The sequence below is a fragment of the Rhizoctonia solani genome, chromosome 13 (assembly GCF_016906535.1).
Source record: "Rhizoctonia solani chromosome 13, complete sequence".
In the NCBI taxonomy this organism is placed as follows: Eukaryota; Fungi; Basidiomycota; class Agaricomycetes; order Cantharellales; family Ceratobasidiaceae; genus Rhizoctonia; species Rhizoctonia solani.
The window spans coordinates 1,392,131-1,407,160 of NC_057382.1; the positions used below are offsets into that span (position 1 = coordinate 1,392,131).

The 15,030-nt window shown below is 50.7% G+C and overlaps 4 protein-coding genes across 4 annotated transcripts; 3 read left to right on the forward strand and 1 right to left on the reverse strand.

The window, feature by feature from the left end:
* Positions 1–272: 272 nt before the first annotated feature.
* RhiXN_07269 (IATP domain-containing protein) lies at positions 273–615 on the forward strand (the record flags this gene model as incomplete). Its single annotated transcript, XM_043327085.1, has 3 exons — positions 273–296; positions 350–406; positions 466–615. The coding sequence occupies 3 exons, from the start codon at positions 273–275 to the stop codon at positions 613–615; spliced, it is 231 nt and encodes a 76-aa protein (XP_043185557.1).
* A 404-nt stretch (positions 616–1,019) lies between these two features.
* RhiXN_07270 (Fungal specific transcription factor domain) lies at positions 1,020–3,643 on the forward strand (the record flags this gene model as incomplete). The annotated part of the gene is made up of 8 exons (XM_043327086.1): positions 1,020–1,109; positions 1,170–1,252; positions 1,306–2,066; positions 2,119–2,251; positions 2,305–2,529; positions 2,581–2,629; positions 2,680–2,735; positions 2,788–3,643. The coding sequence occupies 8 exons, from the start codon at positions 1,020–1,022 to the stop codon at positions 3,641–3,643; spliced, it is 2,253 nt and encodes a 750-aa protein (XP_043185558.1).
* Positions 3,644–4,330: 687 nt separating this feature from the next.
* Positions 4,331–10,793, forward strand: RhiXN_07271 (bromodomain associated protein; the record flags this gene model as incomplete). The annotated part of the gene is made up of 22 exons (XM_043327087.1): positions 4,331–4,405; positions 4,485–4,567; positions 4,623–5,398; positions 5,460–5,592; positions 5,651–5,833; positions 5,891–6,046; positions 6,097–6,103; positions 6,190–6,922; positions 7,605–7,648; positions 7,709–7,774; positions 7,836–7,896; positions 7,951–8,081; positions 8,137–8,453; positions 8,509–8,515; positions 8,570–8,859; positions 8,929–9,153; positions 9,214–9,479; positions 9,540–9,655; positions 9,710–9,850; positions 9,912–9,973; positions 10,029–10,166; positions 10,229–10,793. The coding sequence occupies 22 exons, from the start codon at positions 4,331–4,333 to the stop codon at positions 10,791–10,793; spliced, it is 4,575 nt and encodes a 1,524-aa protein (XP_043185559.1).
* A 692-nt stretch (positions 10,794–11,485) lies between these two features.
* RhiXN_07272 (RNA recognition motif protein) lies at positions 11,486–13,942 on the reverse strand (the record flags this gene model as incomplete). Its single annotated transcript, XM_043327088.1, has 8 exons — positions 11,486–11,642; positions 11,701–11,794; positions 11,851–12,130; positions 12,181–12,567; positions 12,652–13,134; positions 13,190–13,281; positions 13,410–13,800; positions 13,847–13,942. 8 exons carry the CDS (start codon positions 13,940–13,942, stop codon positions 11,486–11,488), a joined length of 1,980 nt encoding a protein of 659 aa, XP_043185560.1.
* Positions 13,943–15,030: the final 1,088 nt, after the last annotated feature.

Genomic DNA, 15,030 nt, shown 5'->3' on the forward strand with positions numbered 1-15,030 from the left:
GAGCATCCAAATATGACGAATGAGCTTCTCGCTGGCCATGCATGGATTCCGCATCCAACGTGACCTACAACTATAACCTTCGCTCATAATCATAACTGGTGACAACGAGAAGATGCACCAAATTGCCATTGCCAATAGTGCCAAGCGGTCCGGGGTTACAAGTACCAGCTTAGATAATTCTTTTGTCGATGCGGTAACACGGATATGCATGCATCTGACATCATAGCGCAGCTGCATGATTAAAAGTGACTACCATACTCGAGGAAACAGAAATGCCATCAGGATCAACAGCGCAGGTAGGCTCCCTTTATGCATGTCTTGGCGAACTGTAGAAGATATTTTTAAATAGGATCCCAACTGGAAGGGAAGGGAACAAGGAGAAGAAGCGAGATATGCCAAAGCCAAGGTATTTTGATAAATACAATCTGAGATAAGTGGTCAAGAATTAACACATGGTTGCTAAAGGAGCAAGAACAGCTAGCTGCACTTCGGGATAAATTAGCCAGTAAAGACCAAGGCAACAAGGCAAAAACAGGCGATCTTGGAATTGAGGGCGGTTTTGGAGGACAAGAGTCGTTGGAGGATCGCTATGCAACCACAAGTGGCGACCACTGAGCCCGGCATTAGCAATACTGTAGCTGGATAGATGTGGCATATCATTCGAATTTGACTCTTACAAATAGTGCTTTGATTTCTGACTGGAAATCGACTGTTACTGCGGAGCCCCGTAGTCGGCTATATTGTTCTTCCAATTTAGACAAGCCAATCAATAAATTCCGAAGCTCGAGGGGAAACGAGCCCGAGGCGCGACTCGAAGTTAGTTTGATGCTGTATGCTTTGAGATTGTTGTACCTCCAGACCTGCCCTTTTCGCTTTTGCGCGCTTATTTTATCTAAGGGACCCAGTCCTGACTACCACACCCCACTTTGTGTCAAACTGTACTTAAACATTCATCAGCTCACATAGTATACATATAAAAGCCTATTTTAATACCGGGGTATCATTGGATAACTATCGCTATGGCACCTACCACCGTACCCGCACCAGCCAAATCGGGTGGTCAAAAAGTGTCTTTGGCATGCGATTTCTGCAGAGCTCGCAAGCGAAAGGTATCCGAACTAAATGATTCATCTACAGATTTTGAATTGACGCGTTTATCCTCCTTGTAGTGTGATGGGGTACGTCCAGTCTGTGGGCACTGCCGGTTGACCAAAAATACCTGCACATTCAATGTACATGCGGACAAGAGAAAGTAAGATCATCCAATCGATCGATACATTAATTAGACTAACATCTGTCACTTAGGCCGCCCTCGAAAACCTATGTATCAGCCTTGGAAGCCCGTGTTAGGACACTCGAAGCGTTGCTTCAGGCATCGGCCTTGGAGATCCCACCAGCTGACTTTGAGATCCACCACACAGCAGAGAACGAACCCGAACTCTCTGTTCGACCCGATCCTGCTAATCCTCGGCCCGTAAAGCCACTCGACCCACGCGCCGATCTTGAACGTTTACCGGAAGAAAGCGGCGCGACCGCGGCTGCGCTTGCAGATATCGGCAAGCTTCGTCTCGAAGTCGAAAAGACCGAAGGTGAAGCAAATACTGGCGAAGCTACCAATTTCACGTATTTCGGCGCGACATCAAGTCGATTCCTGTCGAGTATTGGTGACATTCAGGCTGGTGATCCAACAGATGCACTCCCACGAGACCAAGGCTACACAAAATGCTACCCAGATAGCAATGACGAAATGACATTCAAAACATATTGGGAGTGGCAGCGTATTCATTTCCCGATCGTCGATCCCGAGACATTTTACGCCGATTACAACGCCGGGAAGCGCAATTCTGAGTTTGTGTCTCCAATGCTGTTGGATATCATCTATGCCGTCGGAGAGAATTTTGGACCTACGAGAAGCATCGAGCGCAGTCAGACGTATTTGAAGCGCGCAGAAGCAGCAATTATGATCGAGATTGGGACGCCGAGAATTGCAACGATTCAGTCCATCGTTATGATGTCCATGTTCCAGATGGGTAATGGTAAGATCCCGGTTGCGTGGATTCTAAATGGTATGTCTCCAGATGGTCATCAGACCTTTCAATGACTCACGAATCATGCCAGGAATGTCTGTGGCATTGTCAACTCGCCTCGGATTGCACATCGACTCTTCTGGGCTTGTAGCACAAAGAGTCATGTCACAAGTTACCCACCAGGCCCGAAAGGACTCATTTTGGGCTGTCTTTGTTGTCGACAGGTACGACACAACGTGAGTGATTGAGAATGATCCATTGATGATTCTACATCAAGATTGCACTCTACAATTATGGGAGTCCATCCATTGCATAGCCGGCGCTCGATCTCGACCCACCGTCCAGCCGATCCTAACCGCAGTCCATTCTTACCACCCAATATCGAATTAGCAGGAGTTGCTCCAGCTCCATCTACGACTCCCAAAACACAGGAACTTCCGGCTGCATGCTGGAACACACTACGCGATTTGATCGATATTGTTGACTATATGCTGGGGGATATGTGAGTAGTATTTTTAGCCTGCATGAGGTTCGCGCTGAAACTTTGATATAGCTACTCGTTCGATGCCCCTAAGCGCACTGCAGCACAAGATTATGATTTAGTGACGAAAAATATGCTCACGATCCAAGCATATATTGATGACATGCCAAGCCCGTTACGCGTCACGGCCGCACTTCGGGGCAAGAACCTTGTCTCGCCTTCTTACAGTAAGTGCCACCTCTCATCTGTCTATATGCATCTAAATAGTTATTTGGGTAGCGTATACGTCAATTTGTTCATCCTCTTGCTTAATCGTCCGTTCGTCGGCCCACGGCCGCCAACAAACGCAAACGAATCTGAACAACAACTTGAACGACGATGCCGATCACTCGCATTCGCCCACTGCCGCAAATCTGCTCTCCGAATCATGGAACTGATCCGACATCTTCCACGTGCATCGCCGTGCTTTACGACGCCCTATTTTATCTTCTCCGCGTCAACTGTGTTATTGCTATCTCCTAACGATACACAAGCACTCCGTGGCGTTCAAGTCGGCTTGAAATGTCTTGAGGATCTTGAAGCTGATAAATATTGGGTTGATGCGGTGGTGGATGCTCGTGCAAGGATATTAGCACTCGCCCAGCGATGGGGTGCTACCCTCTTGTTCGAGAATCTTGGAGCACCAAGTTCAAGTGCTACGCCCGACGTTAGTTCCCCGGATACAAGCGCGAGGGATCCGACTCCTCCTAGACCACCACTCGAGCCTGAACTTTCTGGTTCCGATCCCAACTTTTTGGAGCCTGGACCAATATCATCCATCGATACGAACTTGCACTACAACCCCCCAACTTCGTGGGGCGGTGCGACCTTCTCATCTACAGATCCGACACTCTTTGCGGAACGGGTCGTCGAGTTGGATGCAATGTATATAGACTCGCTCCCCGAGGCCGCGGAGATCATTCCATGGGCAGGAGCGGTCGAGCCTTCGTGGGGTACGATGGGCACGCACAATTCCCCCGAGTACACGATGCCTGGATGGGAGTTTACGATGACCACTGGGATTACAGCAGGGAATGGCCAGGGATATATGCCCTACCAGCACCCCTACGGGACCGATTGGGTCGGAGCACAATAAATGAAAGAATACGTCATTTTGTTCAAGCTGTCAGTGTATTATCTAGCTTTTGGTTATTTTCTTGGTGTGACAGTATCGATGTGTTTCGTCTATAATTGTATGCGCTTAGCTGATTGGTATCTGTGGAGATGTAATTCTGGACCTTCGCGCACAAGGATCATGGGTTGGTCTGGAGTGCTAGGGAAAGATGGACAAGCGCTCCGCATACATCTCAGACTGAAGAGGCGACGGTGCCGCGATAAGAGCGTTCGTCATGCTACTGTCCTGGATCGACAGGGTGGTTGTGCAACTCTCCACGGGCAGCTCCCCTGTCATCAGGGGCTTTCGACGCCGAGTGAGATGAGGCCGCTGTGGCATGCGGCGTGTTGCATGTTTCATGAACTACTAACTATAGGTGGACGTAAGAGGAAATAGTGCAGGGCGCTTCTTTGGAGGCTGGAAATTAGAGCAGGGACAAACAAATGTAACGTATATGAGTGGTATTCTTAGCGTCTGCACCTCCCATCTTATGCTCCAGGATTGATTGATCATTTTGGTGGACTGCACGGTACTCCGCCGCGTACGTGATTGATCCTTGGCTTTGACACTTCGCTAAATATAGGCGAGTGTAGAGTACAAATCATTCTGACACAACACCGGATAGTTGAACTTAAAACCTTCTCCTAACCAAGACGTTGCTACCCCCCGATGCCAGCGTCCAGTCGAAGTGCGGGCCTCAAAGTGTCCCTGGCGTGCGACTCATGTCGTTCCCGAAAGCGTAAGGTAGGCTTATCTATCTGTCTCCACATTATCATTACACCTCCACTTGGATCGAATTGGTAATGGTTTTTTGACGTTTTAGTGCGACGGGGTACGACCGATATGTGGCCAATGCAGAGCAAACAACCATACGTGTGCCTTTAATGTGCATGTGGATAAGCGCAAGTAAGCCGTTCGGGTCATGACACCATGTGGCCGAACCTAAGCCAACTATTTATAGGCCACCCTCGAAGTCCTATGTACTTGCACTCGAAGCCCGGATCAAGACTCTTGAGGCTCGGGGACAAGTCCTAGAGCAGCTTTTGCGCGATGCGTCTATCAGCGTGCCATCCCCCGAGTCCGATGGAATCGATTTGTCTGTGTTTTTAGAGGCCAGCCAGCGCTCGAGTGCCGAGCCCGACGATCCTGACGAAGGCCTACCAGAGGACAGCGGAGCCTCTGTCGCTGCTCTCCTCGATATCGGCAAACTTAGGCTCGAAGTTGCGCCCTCGAATTCGGAAGCAACGAACAGTACACCTACCACGTTTACATACTTCGGCCCGCAGTCAAGTCGGTTTTTGTCCGGCGTGGATTCACCGAATGTCGACGCAGGGAAAAAACGAGACCCATCTTATGGCACGACTCCCTCGTACACTTGGTTCCCGTTTTGTTCTCCAGAGGAAGAGCGAGCGTTGCTTTCGACTTTTTGGGCGTGGCAACGGATTCATTTCCCAATCGTCCTCCCCGATCCATTCCTCACGGCCTACAATGCCCGCGACTTCAATTGTGAACTCGTTACGCCCATGTTACTCGACATGATCTTTGCCATCGGCTCGTATTTTGGTCCTGGCAAGGAAGGTGGGGATGGAGCTCAGGGAGAGCGGTTTTTCATGCGTGCCGAATTGAGAATCATCGAAGAGATCAATAATCCTCGGGTTGCGACTGTGCAGGCTTTGCTGCTCATGGCTGTTTTCCAGATGGGACATGCCAAGACGCCTGTTGCCTGGACTCTTAACGGTATGTGCCACCCTTCCTCCCTCGATCTTTTCTATTTTGCGTTATTGATGAGTGATACTAGGAATGGCTGTGGCTCTTTCGACCAGGCTCGGACTGCATATTGATACATCGTCGTTGGTCGTTAGCGGAACAATGCCTAAAGATGTTTATGCCTCTAGGAATACCACATTTTGGGCAGTCTTTACGCTCGATCGGTACGACGGGTTCTCTCTGTTTCATTTTTCGGTTTCTAACAGTTGGTCATCTCCTCAGAATATTCTCAACCAACATGGGTCTCCATCCGTTACTATCCCGTCGCTCAATCTCTACCCCTAAACTTCGCCAATGGATCGCGGAATCCAAGTCGTCGGCGGTTGAAAACGCTGAAATCCCAGACGCTGTATGGGTAATGCTTTCTGAATTTATGGACTTGGCCGAAACCATGTTTGCTGAAGTGTGAGTTTATATTTTGTGCACTTTTACTCGCGGAATGATTAATGAACCTTGGGACAGATATGCATTTGATGCACCGAAACGCACGGCGGTCCAAGACTGTGATCTGATTACCAAAAACATGCTCACGATCCAGGCGTTTGTCGATGATTTTCCACGTCCGTTACGCTCGGCAAGTGCAATGCGTGGGACGGAGCCTTGTTTAGTCTTCTTGCAGTACGTTCATATTCATCACTCGAATTGTTCTGGGGCTGAGTTTTGCGCAGTGTCCGAGTATGCCTATACATAATTCTACTCTGCCGTCCATTTGTCGGACCACGCCGATATAGTCCACCAGCAGGGTCAAATATGCCTCTTAGCCAGCAGACATAGCAGCCGAACGACGCTGCAGATCGCTTGCGTTTGGACACTGCCGTACCGCCGCCTTGCGCACTATGGATCTCCTGCGACACCTCCCTCCTCGTTCTCCATGCTTCACAACGCCATTCTTCATCTTTACCGCCTCGACGGTCTTGCTGCTCTCTCCGCGTGATAGCCATGCAATGCGTGCTGTCCGGACTGGGTTGACCTGCTTGGAAGGAATGGAGCGGGACGGGATGTGGGTCGAGAGTGTTGTGGATGCCAAGCAGCGCATCTGGGGACTTGCGAGACGTTGGGAGGTTACTGGGCTCTCGGATGGTGGGGCGTGGCACCATGTTACTCCTCACCCGCACCCGCCCCCTCACCCTCATCCCCACTCTCATTCTCATTCTCATTCCAACTCGCCCTTGCACTCGGACTCACGTTGTCAATCCCGGTCCCAATCCCAATCTCTCACCCACTCGAGTGTGGCCTCCCCAACCCATTCCCAACCGCAAGAAAAGGAGCAAAAGGCCCACGGGCGAGCGGATAGCAGCGAACCGCACGGAAGCCCGCAGTCCCCGTTCGACTATACATCCAATCTCGTGACCAACTCCAACTCGCCCAGCAGCTTTGACCAATACTACATCGACTCGATGCCCGAGCAAAATGTTGCTATTCCGTGGGCGGCGGGGCCGGTTGAGCCTGCGCTGTGGTTGATGGGCACGAACAACGGCGGCTCGTCGTTCCAGAGTTCGTGGGACTATTTGTTGAGCAATCCGAGTGTGCCACAGAGCGAGACGCATCGAGTTTGAGCCCCGAAGAAGCTGAGGCGTTGATGGCTGAGCTTAGGAAGGGAACACTGGGCCAGAACGGGTCGTAATGAATAAACTGAGGGGGGGGGTGGTTACTGTTTTGCTTTCTTTTTTTTGTGTTTTATTTCGGGTGTGATGCATGCGATGTAATGTACATGTTATTTTTTTTGTATGAATGCTATATAGTAAATTGTGTTTTGCATCATCGAGTTTTTGGGTGTGGAATGGTCTGATTGGGAGTTCACGATGGTGTGTATGTTGATTGTTGTGTCCCGAATTGGAAACCGGTTGGTGATTGGATGACGGCGGGCGGCAGAGTGACTGCACAGCCGCCACGTCCGGCGAGAGTGCGACTGGCAACACTCACCGCTCATCAATCGTTCTCGAGCGCTCGCATCGTATTTTCCTGACGAACATTCACGCTTGTACTATCAAGTTGAAGGTAGATTTATTGATAGGATAATAATCGTTGGGGTGAGAGGGCGGTGCTGTGGTGCGTGTTGCACATCATGAAGGCAAGTTCTCCTCTTTGCAAGCTCCTATATTCTGATGATTATAGTGGTATATATAGCACCTTTTGCATGCCCTCGAGTCTCGGCGCCACAAGTTGACCGTGTCAGATGCGGACTTGGACCAGTTGTTGTCCGAGGTGAAGGATGCGCGCGTGAGTAACCGCCCCGCTCCTCGCTTTCCAACTCCTTCAGCTCATGGCCCCTATTCATAGGATGTCAAGGGCCCCGAGCAATTCACAGATTCCCTGGACAAGGTCTTACAGGACTTGAAATCACTAGTACGGCTTCCTATCACGCAACTCTCATTAATACACCTTTTCACCTTTTGTTCTTCTTTAGCCTGAAGCCCATGCGTTTTTGAAGCCCGTGACAAGGGCGGATGCGCCGGATTATCATCTAGGTCAGTTTCGGGTAATGTCTTTATTATCGTATGGTACTGACAAGTCATTTACAGTGATCAAACATCCTATGGATTTGGCCACGATGAGCAAGAAAGTGCGCACAAAGCAGTACCGCAACAAGGCCGAGTTTATAGCCGACTTGAACTTGATTTGGGACAATTGTCTGAGTTACAATGCGCATCCCGTATGTGTCACCCGTCTCCTCTCGCTTTCCTCGTTTGACTGACAAAACGGCCAAGACGCACCCTCTTCGGCGCTGTGCCAATACTCTCCGAAAACGAACGTCTATTCTCTCTGAAATTATACAAGACCCAGCAGACCGCTCGGCCCCACTCACACTTCGCAGAATCCCCCAGTTGCGCAGACGATCACTCGTGGATGATTCGGATGACGAGTATAATAGCTCATCCGGTACAAAACCAACTACTAAATCAAGGGCGCTGAACGGGGTTATAAATGGGGTCGACAAATCTACGAATGGGAATGGGGTTGTTAGTCGATGTGAGTTTGAAACAGGCGTGCTTGAACAACTCGGTGCTGATTTCGACTTGGAGCAGTGAGTTCTACCCCGAGAGTGATACTCCGATTCGTCCAGCTGCTCAAAAGTCCAGAGGAAGTGTGCGTTTACCTTTCACAAACTTATCTTCTGGCCTTGACTGATGAGCCTTGCAGCGCCGTCCGCTACCTGAGGAATCCTTTTCGGAGCGAAGCGCTATAACTCGTACCCAGGAGTCCATGTCCCAATTCACCTCGCTCGACAAGGAGCTTGCACGTCTGGAGCTCCAGACTGCCGGCGCTGGTCCATCGCGGATAAAGGAGGACTTTATGAGCGAAGAGCTAAATCGACGACTAAGGAATCAGTTGAGACAACTTCGTGTAAACGACGAGGACGTGCAGCGCTTGGATGAATGGAGGGATGTGGACGACGGTAAAGTTGGTGGCGGTGGCGGGAAGCGCAAGCGGTACGTTTTACATCTCGCTCTTACCCTCCGTGTACGCTAATAGGCCTTTCCCGTGTGTGTGTGGAACAGCGTTGTCATAACCTCTTCGGACGAAGAGGAAGACGAAGCGCCACGCCGAACCAAATTCTCCACCACTGGCTTGCTGCCCCAGGACCAAGACGAGCACGAAACACACCATGATCTGTGGTGGGAAGCTGTGCGTACGAGCGGGATGATCGGGAACGGCGTTATGCCAATGGCCCAACATGGGTTTCCGGACGTGAAGCCCGTTATCATGAAAAGGCGAAAGAAGCGGTTCGTCGAATCTCCCCCTCCCCCTGTAATCTCGATTCGCTAATCACCCAGTTGTGTCAGGCCAAAGGACACGGGGCTCAAATACGCGATTCATAAAAATATCACGACACTCCACAACATTCGCCGAATGCATACCAAAATCTTGATCCTCAATGCCCTAGCGGAAGAAAACCAAAACGGGAACGAGGATATACCTCTCCCTCCAGACTCACCTACCACCGAGCCGCCGATACTCTCGATTCCTGGGCTGACTCTTGCGGATGACTCGGGCGCAGAATGTCTGAGCCGGGTGTCGACAACTGTTTTGCAGCACGCTGGGTTTGAAGGTGCGCTTCTTTCTTTCTTTGGGTGGATCTGGGGAGTATGGACTGATTGGGTGGTATTAGGTAGCAGCCAAGGTGCTTTGAACGTTCTTCAACACGTGGTTGCGGAATATCTCGAGAACCTTGGGCGGACGTTTAGATTCATGACTGATACTCTCGGAAAGACCATGACCAACGAGGTGCGATCGCTTACGGGCAACTTTTCGGACCTGATGCTGACGTCCGGATCGTAGCAAATCGTGTTGCATGCACTAGCCGAGCATGGGATATCTGAAGTCCAAGAGCTAGAACGATACATCAAAGATGATGTGGAACGATACGGAACTCGGCTTCAGGACTTGGAACGCAAACTTACGAATGCGTATGATGAACAGGTGATCGCCTTTTCTTGGCCTTTCTTCGCATTGCATATTCTGACTGGAAGGTTGCACATAGACACAGGCAGGTGCGATGGAAGATGACGAGCTGTTTGACGAAGAGAACGAGAATCTTGTCATGTGAGTTGTATTTCTTGCCACCCAAGCTCGACACTAACGGGACATACGTCCGTAGGGGTGGTTTCGCTGGTGAATTAGGGGAAGATTTCTTTGGTTTGCGTGAGCTTGGGCTGGAACAAGAGTTCGGCCTGACGTCGCTCTCGATTCCAAGAAAGTTATTGCGAACTAGGAGGAACAATGCGGCCAACTCCAAGTACGTATCTTGCCTACACATCCCGTCGTATTTTTCACTTACCGGAAGTTCTTGCCTTGTAGTGCGGCTAAAGAACCTCAGTTACCTTATCCGCCACCACCACCTTTCCATCCGATCCATACCGCGAACCTCGAATCGCACATTGGACTCTTGCACCCCTTTTACGCGTCCAAAGCGCCTATCCCACCGCCTCCTGCTCCTGGTACGGAAGGAGCCGCAGATCTACCGACGGGTGTCATGCTTCCCGACGACCCGGTCAACAGTCTCAAGGTCAAAATGGGTCCGCTTGGACAAATCATTCCCGTTGCGCCCAGTGCGAGCAAGAAGAAAGGCGGCGGCGGCGGCGGTGGTGGTGGTGGTGGTGGTGCGGGCGGTACAGCGGGTGGAGATGGGGGCGTCAAGCAGGAAGGAAGCGGATCGGGAGGCGCACCGTCCAAATCTCAGAAAAAGAAGGACAAAGACAAGAAGCCACCTCCACCCCCTTCAAACGATCCTCCGCTCACAATGCCCAAGTTTGGCATCGGGACGGCCAAATCTCCGATTGTTCCCCCTGCACCCGCTCCTGAAGTGAGTACTATGATGCCTGATTTCAACCAATTCGTGAATGGTGTGCATGCTGGAATATAATATCGTTTTCGTCATGTCTATTTCTCTGTCGCTGTCACCCACTCGATCGAATCTATTCTTTTTTTATGTATTGTTACGACGCAAAGCAGTCGTCGGACTATTTTATGCCTCTACTCTGTTGTCTGTCTTTTGTGTTGCTTTGGAGTAGGAATTCATTCAGGGGCTTTTCTTGAAGCAGTAGATTGTCAAATGAATACCGCAGGATTATACACTTTGTTTGAACACGCTCCCTTGCTTTAATTCTCACAGCTCGACTCGCGCAGATCACTTTGCTTACAACCCATAGATATCCTATTGACCACAAGAGCAGACAGAGACAACGGAAAGTACACACCATACACCGCACTAACAAGGCAGCATAGGCGGATTGGATCGGATATTTAGTTAGACACGATTAGGAAGAACGAACGAAACGAATCAGGCGAGCGCACCAATGGGACACGCACACCGGAGGGGAAAGACGCAAACGAGGGAAGGGGGGACGCGAAAGAGTGTGAGGGATCACAAAGGAACCAGAGTCGAGAACAGAAACCAGAGACAAAAAGAAGCCACGGGAAGAAAAAAGGTGCGCGGCGATAAGTGGTGTGGAGGCATCTAAGGTAAAATATAAGACCAGAAACGAGGAAGCGAAGGAGAGATGCAGCAAGACGTGATATGTACTACACGGGTTTCGAGGCTACACAGCACAACATTTACTCGATGACTTGGGTATCAATGGTATCAACCTGGATCGAAGGCGAGCGAGCAAGATCGTCGCCGTCCAAGGTGACTGCCGAGGGGGAGTGGCCACCGTTGCCACGAGGTCGCACAGCGGATTGGGTGCGAGGAGCATTGGCGCAGCGGTCCTTTCTGGAAACATGGGAGGTGTCAGCCACCAGACTCGTGACGTATGCAATATAATACACACCCATACGAAACGCGAAGTCCAGAGTATGGTTCACGGTTCTTGACAGCATCAATAGCCTTGATTGCGCTAGCGATGTTCGTAAAGTTGATAAAGGCTAAAAACCAGTTAGCCTTTGGCCATACTTTTATACACAAGTCGCCGTCCACTCACCAGCGCCCTTTTCCTTCAAAAAGTTGATCAGCTCAATATCGCCGAATTCTTCAAAGTCACGGCGAAGTTTCTCCTCCGAAAAGTTTTCAAAGTCTTCAATATTACCAATGTAGACGTTACGAGTGGCTCCAGAGTGTACTGCGATAGCCAAGGCAGGGGGCAGAGGGCCACTGTTCTTGCCCCAACCAATCTTGAGACGCCGGTTGTTGAGCGTCATGCCTTGGTACGTAGCGACTTGGTAGAAAGTAAATGCAGAACCAGCATCCACGAACGTTACAAACTAGAGATTCTTTCAGTTTCATGCTCCCCTGCCCAATGTATCAGACTTACAGCAATATGCTTATCTTGCATGTACCTAATGCTTTGCAATACACCTCCACGGATCGCATTGCACAAATCTTCAGTGGTTGTCTCAGGGTGAATGTTCCCAAGATAGACGGTCCTGTTCATTTGGGTTCCCGCAGCGGCGGCGGCGGCAGCAGCCATGGCAAATGCCGGAGAGGTAGGTGACTCGAAACCGGTAACACCTAGACCGAATGCGCCGGTGCTGGCGAGCGGGGAAAAGGGCGTGAAGCCTGTAATTCCCGCTGTGGCGGCAGCAGTGGCCATAGCGTTGCCCTGTGTTTGCTGCGACTTGGGGACATAGGCGCATCGATCCTTGCCATAGTTCACACGCTTTCCTGCCCAGGCTGGTTCGGTAGGGAGGGTAGCAACAACCTATTTGGCCGAAGAAGTAGCATGTTAGATGTCCATCAAATCCAGCATATGCAGTATATTTCCAATCAGGAAGTGACAACTCACCTTGGTTGCAACCGAGATGCTGAGGAAGTGAACAAACCCAATATTCTTGTCGCGTACAATTTTCACTTGGTCAATAAGACCGAATCGGCTCAGATCGTCACGAAGCTGCTCCTCGGTCATGTTCTCGTCCAGACCACCGAGGTAGACGTTGCGGCTTGCGTTGCTCTGCTGAATGCTGAGCATGACCTGGCTTGGGACGGGGCTAGGCTTTCCCCAGCCAATCTTGAGCTCTTGTCCATGCAGTGCGAGCTTCTTGACAGTTGCGTCCGCGTGGAAGGCAGCAGCCGTGGCGCCATCCAAGAAGGAGATGAAGACGCATGATTTTTCTGGCAACACACGCACGGACTCAAGAGGCCCAAAGCGGACCAAGTTGAGAAGTTCGTCTACGGATGCATCGGCCGGAAGGTTACCAACATAGACGGTACGGCCAGTCTGGTTGTTTGCGGCAGCGGCTGCTGCGACTGCTGCAGCAGCAAAAGTGTTCTGTATTGCACGTCAGCCGATGCCCAATTCGAGGTACAATAGCGATTTTACTCACGGTGGTGCCAGGCACACTAAGTTGATTGGGGCGCTGTCCGGCCTGGATTTTACGGGTTAGTGGGAATCGATAGGGATCAAACGAGCACTTGCCTGTTGGAAAGTCGCCGCGGCGGGCGAAAACGCGTATCCTTGAGATCCCATGCCCATTCCGTTCATTCCAAAACCCATGCCCATCCCGTTCATCCCCATCAAACCCATGTTGTTTAATCCGTTCATACCCATACCCATGCCCATGCCCATACCATTGACACCCATCCCGTTATTGTAACCAAAGCCGTTGGTGCCATGCCACCGAGGCCATTTAGATAAGCTTGACCGGCGCCTCCGATGGGGCTGGGAGGCATTCCGCTGGCCGAGCCTGATGATTGCATCTGTCCCTGAGCACCATTCATGGCATTGATGCCGAGACCGTTTTGCTGGGTGTTGAGGGTGAGACCCATGTTGTTGAGGCCGATATTTTGATTCATTCCGGTGGTATATAGAGCTTGGTTTGCCTGGACCGTAGCCGTAGTTGGAGTAGCGTGCGTCAATGGACGGATCTGCGGCTTGACCGTTGTTCCAGCGAGCTTTTTTCACGTTTTCTGGGCCAGCAACAGCGTCCATGGATCGCTGCAAATGGGGTTAGAACGAGCCTGGAACAGGGGACCAGACCGACCTTCATCAAATCAATGTCAAATCCGTACCCTGAGGCAATCCCTTGATGCGGAAAGGTGGCGAACTGCTCGGCGGGCGGGTCGACGATGACATCCATCGGAAAAAGCAACAAAAAATCAAACACGAAAAATAGGCGGGTTGAAAGCCAAGGTCAAACTGTCGAGCGAGGGCACAGCGACAGGTAAGAAAATATGATATCACAGTAAGGAGCGTGGAGCGACGAGTTGGTCTTTACACAGCCAACGAGTGGAGAGGGATAGGGGAAGACAAGGAAAATGCAAGGGAGGAAAAAAAAACAAGTGAAGAGGTACAAGTTGAACAAGTTACGCACAAAGGGAATAAATGCCCGCCCAGTCGAGCCGTACCGCCCAAGTCACAGAATATACAATTCAATGGTCAGCTAGCGCTCACACGTGCAAGACCACACAAGACTGAAAAGTGCTCACGAGAATGCAGGTAAAAACTCGGCGCAAGTATGAAGAGGGGGAGGGGGCAATTTTTTCGAGAAGAAATATATATATCCGCCAAGTTCAAGTGTTTACGCAGAGAGCAATTGCACTCGCACAGTAAACAACGCGAGCAATGCGCGGACAGCGAATGAAGAAAGAGGTGGAAGGTGGGAGATGGGGGAGAGCGAGAGATCTCCGACCGAGGGCCGCCCCCAATACATGCCACACTCGTGTAAACAAGTCACGCACACACGTCAAACAACCCCCCGGCTTCGGGCTATTCCCTTTCACCCAGTCTCCAACTCGATCTGATTGTTCGCCTGAAATACTACCTCCTACGTTGCCACTTGCGTCGCCCAGTTTATTGTCTGAAAATCCGGTTTGTGCCGGTGTGACGCCACACTTAGAATGGCAACTATTACTTGGGGATTTGACCAAGTGCAGCAACGCATACATTCAAACTTGGTCTCTCATTATCACCGTTCAGTCAATTAGATTTATCCATGTTCGCGTCCTAGCGAACAAGCACAGACACGTCAACGATCGTCACGAGTAGTCGATCAACACGCGCGTTCGGACGCGTGCCCGGCCCTTACGAAAATCGAAAATCGGGAATTCTACTACCAGATTTGCATCAGACTCGGACTTTACATGATTGGCGCCCAGTCCAATGGCATCCCAGGCACATCCGAGCAAAAGAATTTACATCAATTCACGTCATACATAAACTCAGAGT